The 13098-nt window shown below is 35.6% G+C and overlaps 1 protein-coding gene and 2 pseudogenes across 3 annotated transcripts; 2 read left to right on the top strand and 1 right to left on the bottom strand.

The window, feature by feature from the left end:
• The first annotated feature begins 5152 nt into the window (after positions 1-5152).
• LOC145126659 (uncharacterized) lies at positions 5153-6157 on the top strand. The gene is made up of 5 exons (XM_079061983.1): positions 5153-5224; positions 5312-5540; positions 5775-5849; positions 5917-5989; positions 6072-6157. The coding sequence occupies exons 2-5, from the start codon at positions 5313-5315 to the stop codon at positions 6155-6157; spliced, it is 462 nt and encodes a 153-aa protein (XP_078918109.1). The 5' UTR covers positions 5153-5224; position 5312.
• Positions 6158-6262: 105 nt separating this feature from the next.
• On the bottom strand, positions 6263-6907 carry LOC145126658 (beta-glucuronosyltransferase GlcAT14C pseudogene; annotated as a pseudogene). The gene is made up of 2 exons (XR_013716421.1): positions 6799-6907; positions 6263-6712 (listed from the first exon to the last, which is right to left on the bottom strand). The product of XR_013716421.1 is annotated as a beta-glucuronosyltransferase GlcAT14C pseudogene (transcript).
• Positions 6908-7035: 128 nt separating this feature from the next.
• Positions 7036-8516, top strand: LOC145126657 (cationic amino acid transporter 4, vacuolar-like; annotated as a pseudogene). Its single transcript, XR_013716420.1, has 7 exons — positions 7036-7060; positions 7232-7433; positions 7524-7578; positions 7666-7800; positions 7885-8003; positions 8082-8177; positions 8248-8516. The product of XR_013716420.1 is annotated as a cationic amino acid transporter 4, vacuolar-like (transcript).
• The last annotated feature ends 4582 nt before the right edge of the window (positions 8517-13098 follow it).

Below are 13098 nucleotides of genomic sequence, written 5' to 3'. Positions count from 1 at the left end.
CCCGGTTCCCGGTACGTATTTTTAAATTTAAAGATTGTATGTTTTTACACTGGGACTCGGCGAGTTGGAGGCCCAACTCCTCGAGTAGACAAGACTTTGGACGCGGGTTTTAAGTAACCTACTCGACGAGTCGGGAGCCCGACTCGGCAAGTAGGACTGTCTTGATGAAACCCTAATATTTAGTGTTTGCACCCTATTTAAACAACTTATCTTGTCTCAACCCAGCCTCCATCGTCCCTCCCAACTCAGAGAAACCCTAAATGGAAACCCTAACCTTGTTTGAGTGTTCTTGAGCCATTTTTGTGTGCTTGTGGTGATTGTGAAGCTTGAGAAGGAAGAAGAAGCTTGGAAGTTCGAGTGGAAGCTAGTAGATCCATAGGTTGTGCCCCATTTTCAGCTCACTTGAGGTATAAAGCTGAAACCTTGACCATCTATCTCTTAGATCTCTAGTTAGGGTTCATTTCTACCTTTTCTAAGCTTTAGAGGTGTCATACTCGGAATTTTGTGGTTCATTGAGGGTATAGCTTCAGATCTGGAACCATTGGGGGTTCTTATGGCATAAAGGTGCCACGTTATTACCATAAGCACCCCATGCATCTTGTAGACTTCATTCTAGAGCCATTTGGGCCAAATACCTCATGCATGGACGTCAAGATTGGAACTTTACGTATAATATGGACCCTAGGAGGTCAGATCTATGGTTTGGATGCATTAAGACCGATTAAAATCGACTGTATAGTTTTGGACAAAGAGGAACTTAGCGAGTCGCTTAGGTGACTCGGCGAGTCGGGTCACAGTTTCCCCCAACGTCTTCTGGAAATGGTCTTTGGTTGAGTTGAAGGAAAACTCAGCCTGTTGGGGTTTGTTATGGACTTGAAGATCGAAGGACTCGATGATTTCAAGGAGGAACTCGGCGAGTTCAAGGAAATATCCCAACCACATGAAGACGGACTCGACAAGTTCAAGGAGAACTCGGCGAGTAGTAGACTAAACACCTTCATACGGATGAAGATGAACTCGACGAGTTCAAGGATGAACTCGGCGTGTCAGTTGAAGAAGGTCCTTATGTTTTGTTGAAGGTGAACTTGTTGAGCTCTTGCTAGACTCGACGAGTGGGGATGGGGTTGTAGCATTTCGTGGACGTGGGGACTCGACGAGTTGGTGGACCAACTCGGCGAGTCTAGTCAACCAAATGTTAACTTTGACCATGGTTTTGACCTTGACTTTGACTTGGACTTGAGTTGACCCTTGTAAGGGTTATGAGTATGAAATTGTAATTTAGAAAGGTTGTTGTGTAGGGATTGAGGAGTTGGGAAGAGTTGATTTCCATACCAAGTACAGTGCAGACACTACACGACATCGAGGTGAGTTACCTTCCAGTAGTAGTGAGTCTACGGCCACAATGTCGGCCCACTAGTAGGAGTTGGTTGATAGATGATTGTCTTTGTGATAATTATCTAGGTTTGCTACTACCGAGATGTGTTATGTGCTAGCATGATATGATGTTATGTGATAGTGGTAGTAAGGGGGAATAGTCCCCGGTTACCGGTTGGAAGATACCAAAGGGGTCGACAGAACCCATGCATGCCCATCAGTATGTTATGTTATTATGTGGTAGTGGTAGGGGTGAAATAGTCTCCAGTTTACCGGTTGAAAGATACCGAAGGGGAGGTTAGCTCCCGGTTACCGGTGGAAAGATACCGAAGGGGAGGTTAGTTCCCAGCTACCGGTTGGAAGATACCGAAGGGGAGGTTAGTTCCCGGTTACCCGTTGAAAGATACCGAAGGGGAGGTTAGTTCCCGGTTACCGGTTGAAAGATACCGAAGGGGGGCCCCGCTCCCAATTATGCCAGGTAGATACCGGTTGAAAGATACCAAGGAATAGGCATTAGGTGGTATGTGGTATGATGGGGGAACTCACTAAGCTTTGTGCTTACGGTTTTCAGTTTTGGTTTCATGTATCTCTTCGTCAAAGGGGAAAGAGCCGGCACGGTAGCAGCACATCGCACACACATGATTTCCGCATTTTGAGATCCATGGGATTTGTACTCTGACATTATGACTTGAAATAATGATGTTGTTGTTTTTCAGTAAATGGTTTTATAAGTATTATATTTAAAAACGAAAATTTTTGGTCTTGAAAATCGGGATGTTACAGATTCAGATGTTGTTTCAAGCTCCCAAAAGTGCGGATTATCCTCAAATGGTGAGTTATGGAATTACTTATCCTCTTGGCCTTTGTTTGGGTCCTGTGGTGTAATATAAATGACACCGTGTTCCATAACTAGGTTGCGAACAACAACAATATTGTTGTTGTGATTAAGAGAATAGATTTTTAATTGGCTTAAATGTAATGCTAGGAAAAGTGTGATTCTTAGTTGGTTGAACAATGTGGCCCGCAAATGGATGCCTCAAAATCTTGTAAACGCAGCTTCTCGCTGGCAATTTTCAATAAAATTTAGATGTTCAGAAAAATCATGATTATTTAGTTATGGTTTTGTTGCTTATCATGAATAGTTATTTGAATAAATTTATCATTACTTTTAATTATTAGTATTACCTGAAACTATTTGTGACTGAAACGAGAAGATAGTGATGCCATTCATATTATTATAAAAACATAAATACATGTAACAACCAAATATATTTATATTATAGACTCTTTGATTTGTATCAACGGGTATGCAACCCAACTTCTACTCAAAACGATGTTCACGATTAAAGAATTTTTAAATGGTCTCAAATGACCTAGCTAGCTAAATGAAACCATATGCACAAGTTAGAGACGTTTACGGCTCAACTACAATAAACGAATAAGAAACTGATTCAGAAAGCACTTCAACATACTACATGGATTAATTCATCAAATCTGCTATGATTGTCTTACGATATAGTGATCCTGTCTTTCCATAATCTACTGATTCCATCAATCATATAATGAAACAACTGAAAACCTACACGAAAACAAGCATCCAATGGTCTTGTAACATATATGAACCAACATGATCCGCAAGATGTCGGATCTCTAATCCTTTCCAAAAGACTGGTTAAACAATTTGTATCCCGTTGTACAAGAAATGCCGATTGGACGTATGCAGATGCTGCATGTTTCACAAGCACATTTTTTATGGAAATGTTTGAAGAGTTAATCATCATATTTTCATCATTGTTCATCACATGGGTGGTTGACATTGAAGAAGATGTTAATACATCTTTCAAACTTATATACCCACGATAATCAATCTCTGGATCTTCTTTGTTTAGGCTAGAACCGGCTCGTTTTAACTTAAAAGAACGCATTTCTTTTAACTTCCGGGATTTTGTATCCATAATGGAAATATGTTGATCTTTATTTCAAGAAATTTGAAAGGGTTTGAGATTTTTAGAGCTCATGTCTCTACAAAATGGTTACGTTTTCCTTTTTAGTTGAGATCGATTGGGAGAGATTATAGTTTTGTTTGATAGTTTTTTTTAAAACATGACAAACAATTTGTGAATGTCCTTCAATATCGGATCCTCAAAACGCAAGAGTCGATTAAACTTTCTACATTTCTAACGTGTCTGATGATTAATAATGTCCATAAAATTTTTTTTTTGCATTCTTAAGCTTTGCAATATTATTTTTTTAACACCAACAAAATCGCTACTTTTGATATAAAGCTCCATGAAATATAATGACCTTATATGTATAATGATTCTTTGTATCAACCAAATAATGACCTTATATATATATATATATATATATATATATATATATATATATATATATATATATATATATATATATATATATATATATATATATATATATATATATATATATATATATATATATATTACTTATCTAATTTTACCCTAGAGTCATCAAATTGATTAATTAAGCCCCTCTGTTTTGATAAAATTTGTTGTTTGGTAAAGAATCTAAAACCAAATAAACAAATAAACATTTGAAAATTACTCAACAAATCAGAGCAAATTTGTTAAATATCTCTTAAACATTATAAAAATAATTAAAATTTGTTCATATTTTCAAAAATCTCACGTTCTCCGTATACCATCTCTTTCCCCTCCGTCAGTCGTCGGACTTTGCGCCGCCATCATTCTCATTCTTCTCCACCGGCCGCTACCTCGCCGGACTCATCACATCTGATTTCCGGCGTGCACTCTGTTGCTCTCCCCCTCTCCTTCTCCGACTCTTTGGTCTTCTCTCCAGAGCGGTACTAAAAGATAAAAATCACTACTAGAAACCTGACCTACAGCGACAGAATCAGCGACAGATTTTATCGCTAGCTAATTAGCGACGGTTTACTGAGGGATCACTGATGGAATGCATAAATATTTCAATCAAAATAATTATAGAAGTTTAGAGATGTATTACCAAGGGATCAACGACAGATTTGTATGATTTTATCGACAAAAAGCAGTCCCTCGCTAAACCGTCGAAAAGTAAAATCTCTCAACCAGGGAATAACGACGGATTGCAAAAAATTAGTGGATTTTTTTTCCTGGCCCTCGCCAAACCCTTGCAAAAAATCTACTCCTTCTTTTTTTCATTCCTGGCTTTTCTTCCTTTACTCGTTCCCTCGTTTTATTTTCATTCCCTCCGATTTATTCCCAAAGTGAACGATTTCCTACCAAAGCCCTATATGACCGTCAAATCTCTACTCTGTCCAGGAAATCGCCTCCACCACAGTCAACCTTCATCATCCCTCTTTGAATCCTCTCAAAGGAAAACCTGATCTGAAATCACATCCTCGTTGGCTTTCTTCTCGGTTCGACTCCCTTCCTCGTTGACTCACTGCTTACTTCCATGCCAATGCCTTTCGATCTATTGATTCACAACTACTCCAGACCGTACAACTGATTAGCAGCAACAACGGCGTCGATCACCTGATAAGATAGTGGTGGCGGTTCTGTTGGCGGTAGCTGGAACACAGTGGTGGTCATCCCATTCAAGCTCTTGTTTATAAAAATTTGATTAACCTTGAGGTAATTTTGAACTTTATGGATGATATGCATAAGTTTAGGTCATTGTATTGTATTGTGTTAGATTTATAGGATTAGCTATGAATTGATATTCTTGACAATTGATGAAGTTAATAGCATGTACCTAATTGAAAACAAGTAGCAATGTGTTGAAAATTACTCAATGAATCTAATCTCCTGGAAAGTGGATGAAGACTGTTCTTTTTGGGAAGAAGTCATCAAAAACTAATATCTCAAACGTAAGTAAAAGTGTTAATTTACAGTTTACAGTTACACCTGTTACTAGTAAAACACATATACATGATGGTATCTTATTATTCTTGAAGGATGCTAGACAAAAATACCTCCATTACCCTCAACACACAATCAAATTATCTTGCTGTTGATTCTACTGTTATATCAACACCAGTGTGCCACGTCAGCAACATAAATGGAGAACAATCACAGTTAGAGAAGAGCTCCAGTGCCAACTTACTAAATGCTGCAAATGATGATGATTTAATCAGGCTAGAACAGGCTGCTACTAAGGCACAAGCAGCTTTCAGGGGATACTTGGTAAGTTTAATGCATATTACAAGAACATTGCAGGAAATAGCAATTTACTTCACTCCACTTACTAATATAGGAGCTTTCAAGCCTTCTTGTAATATTTCAGTTACACTTAATGATGTGAAAACTCGCAAACAGATATGCTATTCTTATTGTTCTCATTCTAGATAGATGATTATTGTTTAGTATATCAATACTTTGGCCTGCTATAATAATTCTTCTTTACTAATTCATCATCAGGTTCCTTTGAAGAAGGAAAATGGTCAGATATCAGATGTGCCTCTTTTCCAAAGTCAAGAAAGCATTGCTGGAGTGGTAGTTGAATTTACTTGCTAGCTAGTGATCGAAACAAGTTGAATTTACTTATTTGCCCTTTTTGCAGATATCTGTAGACCCAATGCAAGGGAAGAAGGTTGAACATAAAGGCATTAAAATAGAACTCCTTGGTCAAATTGGTGAGTTTTCTACTTAATTTTAGGAGAAATTGTCATGCAAATCAATGTTAATAATATTTTGGTATTTTATTTCTGTTTGTAGAAATTTATGGCAACTTCTATGACTTTACCTCTCTTTGTAAGTTCATCTGTTTGGAGGCTAACTTTTACATGTTCTTGATGAAATGACAACTTTTATGGTGTTTTTTCATTGATAATTGATAATTCAACATCATTATTCATCAATAATTTACTATCTTACCCTTTGTTATGTAGTTCGTGAACTGGATGTTCCTAGTGAAATATATGAAAAAAAAGGTAAAATCTTCCCAACTGGTCAACAGATGGTTTAATAGCATCTGCCTTTAAATAAATGACCGATCTTCCTAACTGGTCAACAGATCTTCCCAGAAGCTCATTGTCAATTTTGTCAAGAACCGGGTCATTTTGGGCAAAAGAATGCCCAAAGGGAGCTCCACTTTCAACCATGTCAGAAAAGTGTTGGATTGTGAGATTTACAGGGTACTGTTTTGGGGGATTATCCCATTTGATGTAGTGCATGTCATGGTTGACAGTCATGTTCTGATAGTCTTTATGGTTACAGATGACTGTGTGAAAGTATCCTTCAGGGGAAGACAAGAAGTTTGTGTAATACATAAGAAGAGTACGAGGAAGATTATCCAAGAAGAGCAACCCAAACGCAAAATTTAAGAAAGGGTCTAGTAAGAACAACCCAAGAAGAGCCTGTTGCAGAAATGGAACAGAAAAAAGGTAAAATCTTGTTGTATAAAATCATAAAAAATGTAAAGTGGTATAGCAGAAGTACACACCCATGAACAACTTGAATGAAGAAGGCATGGATCGTTTCTCTTTGGCCCAGAAAACACCAGATTTCTTTGAATGATATAAACCGAGATCAATTATGATTGGTCTTTCCCTTTGAAACCTGCAATTAATATAAGGTACGAAACTAGGATATCGATGAAAAAACAAAGGGTAAGATAGTAAATTATGCAATGAATTTGTTATATATGTATGTATGTATGTATGTATGTATGTTAGTATGTATGTATGATGGTGAATTATTCATCAGTAATTTACTATCTTACCCTTTGTTATGTTTTGTTGATTAATACACGTTGTTTCTCCTAGTGTCGTTATACAATGAATTTGTTATATATGTATGTATGTATGTTAGTATGTATGTATGATGTTGGGATGCATTGGTATCAATTAACCTAAAAGTTAAACCAATTTTATCAGGAGTTGGAGCAACAATTGGAGCTAGAGTTTACATTATTGTTGGAACGGTTGCTAAAGAGCAAACAGGGCCTGCAATCGCAATATCATTCCTCATAGCCGGAATAGCAGCTGGACTTTCAGCATTATGTTATGCAGAACTCGCATGTCGTTGCCCATCTGCAGGGAGTGCATATCACTATTCTTACTTATGTGTTGGAGAAGGGTAATCTCGTAATCTCTCCTAACAATTCTCTTATTCATATAATCATATTTTCTTTCTGCAAATCAATATTTTATCCCCTTCAACTTCCAGTGTTGCTTGGTTGATTGGTGGAGCAGGAGTAGCCTATGGCATATCCCCAAATATGGTGCACTTCATCTCCTTCTTCTTTCAACCTAATTTATAATTTCAATTTTCTTTTTCTTTTTCGAATTATAATTTCAATTTTAAACAGGCTGTGTTTTTTGGAGGTCCAGATAAGCTTCCTGCTTTCTTAAGTCGACCCACCATTCTAGGAATTGTAGTTGATCCTTGTGCTGTTGTTTTAGTCTTCATTATAACCGGACTATTTTGCACTGGAAGCAAAGAGGTATTTTAGTCCTTTCAATTAATAACTTATTCTTATAGCACATATTCTTAAATTTTATTATACTAATAAAATGAATACTTTTAGAGTTCATTGGCTCAAGGCATAATCACAACAATAAACGTTGTAGACTTGCTTTTCATCATAGTAGTTGGTGGATACATAGGTTTCAAGACTCAATGGGTGGGATATAAAGTTCCAGGCGGGTAATATGTTCATTTTTTTCACATGTGTTAAATTACCATTTTACCCTTGGCAACATGAAACATGTATCTGATTTTCAGGTATTTCCCGTATGGAGCTAATGGAGTACTTGTTGGATCTGCAACCGTTTTTTTCTCATATGTTGGTTTTGATGCATAACCAGCACAGCAGAAGAGGTAACACTAGTGATTGTGATTGTTCTTTCTAAAGGGTATAATTGTAATTTTCATATTGTTTATATTACAGGTGAAGAATCCTCAAAGAGATTTACCTATTGGGATTGGGGTATCACTGTTTACATGCTGTGTTTTGTATATGCTTGTATCTGCTGTTGTGATTGGTTTGGTGCCATGTTCCCAATTAGACCCTGATACCCCTATCGCCTCTGCTTTTGCTAGTTATGGAATGAATGGAGCAGTGTAAGCATACAACATTTCTTTCTGAAGGGTGTAATTGTAATTTCATCTTTATTTACATCTAAAACCATCATCGTGATTTCAGATCTGTTACTGCACTCTGTGCTGCTTTTGGTTGTATCATTATTTGATGTTTTTTAGTATAATAAATTGATGATTGTAGTATTTTTTTTCTTTTAGAATCATAATAAAAAAATGATATTACAAGTTCGCAACGGATTAGTAACAAAAAAAAATAATGCATGAATTTTGTGAGGGATTAGCTACGGAAAAAAATCATGTCTAAAGTTTGTGACGGATCAGCGACGGAAAAAGAACAAAATTAATTTATGAATTTTGCGAGGGATTAGCTATGGGAAAAAATCATGTCTAAAGTTTGCGACAGATCAGCGACGGAAAAAAAATTAATATATGAACTTTGCAAGGGATTAGCTACGGAAAAAAAACTGATCAGAGAAATTTGCGACAGAACAGCAACAAAATGTCTTTAACAAATTTTGTCGCTAATGTCCTGGGTAAATGTATTGAGTGACATTTAGCGACGGATATTCTGTCGCTAAATTTGTCGCAAAGAAAAACTGATCCGTCGCTAAAACCATTGCTGAGTCATTAGCCACATTTTAATTACCTATGGAGTGAATCTGTCGCTGATCCATCGCAAACAACATTTAGCGACGGAATAGCGACGGATTCGTCCGTCTCTAAAACCTCTGTTTCTAGTAGTGAATGACAACTAACATCTATTAGTTTTAATAATTTATACTTATTTATTAATAAGTTAGCTATTGTTTATACCGTAAACTAGAAACATCGAAAAAATATATATTTAATTAGCATAAATTATAAAATGAAGGTTTGTTACGCAATAAAACCGAAAATGGTTTGATGAAGGACTCATTGTTTTTATTTTTTTCTTTGTTTTGTATATTGAAAGGGAATTTGATAAAAATATTAGTTGTAGAAAAAAAAAGTCAAGATTTTATATATATATATATATATATATATATATATATATATATATATATATATATATATATATTGAGAAGAAGGAAATGTTAGGAACATAAAAAACGCTTGTTAACCAATCATTACACAAGGGCGAAGTAGGAATTTTACTATTTGATTAAATATGAGTTTTTTGGAAACGGCAAATGATTCAACGAAAGTCTTTACCCAATATTTCAGAGTAGACCCCGAGTTGGAGCTCCGCAAAGCGGACAAATCCAGCCTCCAAGAGAACTTCCAGGGAAAATCCCCCCACACATAGAGCATATTTGCAAGAGGCGCACAAATTGTGCTTTACCTTGTGCTTTACCGGGTTTGAAACCCCGACCTCAAACCCACATGAGGATGTAAACCCAATGCATAGTTGAACTGTCCATCACTTGCAATTAAATATGAGTTAGTCTAAGAAAGTAACAGAAATGTAACAGATATTTTCCATGATTGTAGCTCCATGCTAAAAAAAATGATTAATGATAATAATACAAAAATTCAAAATTAAAAAATCAAATCTTTTTTTCTTGTATCATACGGTTCATTTTATTTTATTCATAATTGAATAAAAAAACAAAATATTAATCATGCATGCATATATGGCCGAGAAAACATATAGTAAACCACTAAAGTTTTGTTATATTCATTAACGGTTAAATGTTTCAAATGTTTCAAATGTATCATTCCTAATAAATAAAAAAAAAATTGTCATATGTTACATTCTTATTGATTTGACCACATGTCATTTTGTGGTTATTTTCAATTAATTTTTTTCCACATGACATTTTGTGGTTTTTTTTTTAATTTTATTAATTTCCACATAATATTTAAATGTAATAATTGCAATAAATGTAATAAAAATACATATCAATTTCATTAATTGACTTCCTTATAATTTCAAATTTTCTAAATTAAAGTTTCATTAGTTTTCTTTGTTTGTTTATTTAAATTATTCGTTTAATTTAAAAGAAAAACAAACAATTTAATTTTAATAATTCAATATTTTTTTATTTTTTTCTTATAAATTCAAAATTCTCAAATGTTTAGAATTTCATATTTTTTTCTTTAAAATAAACTCATGTAATACATAGGTCTTACACCTAGTTATGAATAAATATATAACCGCATACATTGTCTGTATTATATTCATCCATGATTATATAAGAATACATTTGTAAATATAAATAAATAGAAAACTATATAAAAATAGATAACAGAAAAAGCAATACATTTGTAATCATTAATGAATAAAACATAATTAATAGATAAAAATACAACGCATTTATAATTATAAATGAATAAAATATAATCTAATGATACAAAAAAACAGAGATCTAAATACATGTCCAACCTTAAAAATATATCTACTCGTCGACTTTATTTTTTTTATCTGTTACAATGAATAAGCAAAAAAAAAATCAAGTAAATATTCAAAAGAAAATAATTATACTCATACTGAAATGAGTAACCACAAACCAAATTTGTTACTTGTTGAATGAATTGATCCATTGTTCTATGCCCTACTTCTTAGTTCATTTTTTCCGTCATATTAATTGTTAATGAATAGATTGATGACCATTATTTTGAATTTTTTTATTTTTTGTGACGTAATTATTTATGAATATACTCATTTTCACATAATTATTTTTATAAAATTTTATTGGGAAATTTTTCACAAATTCATATTAATAATCATTTATGATTATAAACATAACTTTTAGAAAGTATTTTTAGGAATTATTCAGTGTGAAAGTTTACTTAATATGGCTTAATCATAAATGAATAAAGTACAATACCATTAAAATTATAAGTTTAATGAACATTTGATAATTACAAATAAATAAATTGAAATCACAATTAAAATTACTTAATATTCATTAATATATATATATATATATATATATATATATATATATATATATATATATATATATATATATATATATAGAGAGAGAGAGAGAGTGTGTGTGTGTGTGTGTGTGTGTGTGACATCCAAAATTTTCGAGCCAATTTAAAACATTTCAAAACACATGATTATTACAAACTTGTTTTCAAAATAGTATATAGTCAGAGTATCCCAGAATCAAATCATAAAATCATAAAATGTGAGGAGCGGTACGAACACGCCTTTGCCTTCCCGCGGTCATCAGAAGTACCTCAAACAATAATCGATAAATGTAAGCTCGAAGGCTTAGTGAGTTACCCCAAAATACCAACGTCGTACAGATATAACCATATCATATGAATGTATAAGCAAAAAGCATGCATAATGAGCCATGAGTCTGACTGGACCGAATCCCGGTCCTCAGTCTATCTGGACCGCTCTCCGAGCCCTCAGCACGTCTGGACCGCCCTCCTCGGGGCCTTCAGCCTATCCGGACCGCTCGCTGGGCCTTCGGCCTGACTAGATTTGCCCGGCTCGGGCCTGCAGTCTACCCGGTCCGCCCAGGGTGTCTTGGCCTACTGCACACAGCAGGACCTGCCTCAACCCTTTCCCTAAACCATCAAACATGTGCACATATATATAAACAAGTAAACATGCAGATCTAACAGATCACTAATCATGGCAACCATCCTATAACCAGGATACCGATCTAACCGATCTCTAGCATAGCAACCATCCTAAACCAGGATGAAACCTAACATAGCAACCATCCTAAACCAGGATGAATTCTAGCATAGCAATAATCATAGCAACCATCCTAAACCAGAATGTAATCTAACATAGCAACCATCCTAAACCAGGATGAAATCTAACATAGCAGTAACATAACGACCATCCTAAACCAGGATGTAAATCATAAAGGGTCGGCCTTGGTGCCGTAGACCCTGTTGATATAGTGAGGATAACTCACCTCCCAACTGTCGCACTGAAGTGATAGGCTCGACTCTCGAATCACCAACACGAACTCCACCACCTATATTTACAATAAAACCCTTTTCCATAAATTTCCAATTTACCAAAATGCCCCCGGAGGTCAACTGGTCAACCCTTGGTCAAAGTCAAAGTCCACAGTCAAAGTCAACAGTCCATGTTGACCCGACTCGTCGAGTGTAGTTCACCGACTCGTCGAGTCCTTCCTGAACTCGAGAAGTCGTGAAATCCTTGGTTGACTCGTCGAGTTCCCCTATAACTCGTCGAGTTCATGCGTGTCCAAAGGTTTGGGAAGAACCCTAGCCGACTCGCCGAGTCATTCGGCTGACTCGTCGAGCCCAAGGAAATCTTCATCGGACTCGTCGAGTTGTTCATCCAACTCGTCGAGTACAGGACCATCTTCATGTGGCTCGCCGAGTTGACTATGCAACTCGCCGAGTCCCTTCAGACCTTCTTCCATACAGGTACTTTTTAAGCCATGCAACGGCTCCATATTGCAGATCAAAGCTTCTAAGGCATGTTTATCACGTAAAGTTGCAAACTTTACGTGCATGCAAGGCCCTAGAGACTCTAAATGACCAATCTAAGCTTCTAATGGAGCTTTACACCTTAGGAGAGTCTCATTCTTGCAAAGGCTGGAAACTTTATGGACTTAGAGACCCAAGAGAGTTCAGATCTGAGGTTGCAACCTCAGATCTTAGCTCAAACACAAGAAAGGCTTCCTAATAAGCTAGAAAAGCCCTAAAATCCACCCAAAATAGATCTAGAATGAAAAGGGGGTTAGGATAACGGCTTAATACCTTCCAAAAA

Source organism: Lactuca virosa, chromosome 7, assembly GCF_052849685.1.
Source record: "Lactuca virosa cultivar CGN04683 chromosome 7, Lactuca_virosa_CGN04683_v6, whole genome shotgun sequence".
Lineage (NCBI taxonomy): Eukaryota > Viridiplantae > Streptophyta > Magnoliopsida > Asterales > Asteraceae > Lactuca > Lactuca virosa.
This window is presented reverse-complemented; position numbering and strand designations above follow the sequence as displayed.

Excerpts from the sequence above, each read along its gene's own strand:
- LOC145126659 (XM_079061983.1), top strand. The coding sequence starts at position 5,313 with ATGCTAGACAAAAATACCTCCATTACCCTCAACACACAATCAAATTAT. Across the intron at positions 5,541-5,774 it reads CAGCTTTCAGGGGATACTTG|GTTCCTTTGAAGAAGGAAAA; the intron begins GTAAGTTTAATG and ends ATTCATCATCAG. Across the intron at positions 5,990-6,071 it reads AGAACTCCTTGGTCAAATTG|AAATTTATGGCAACTTCTAT; the intron begins GTGAGTTTTCTA and ends TTCTGTTTGTAG.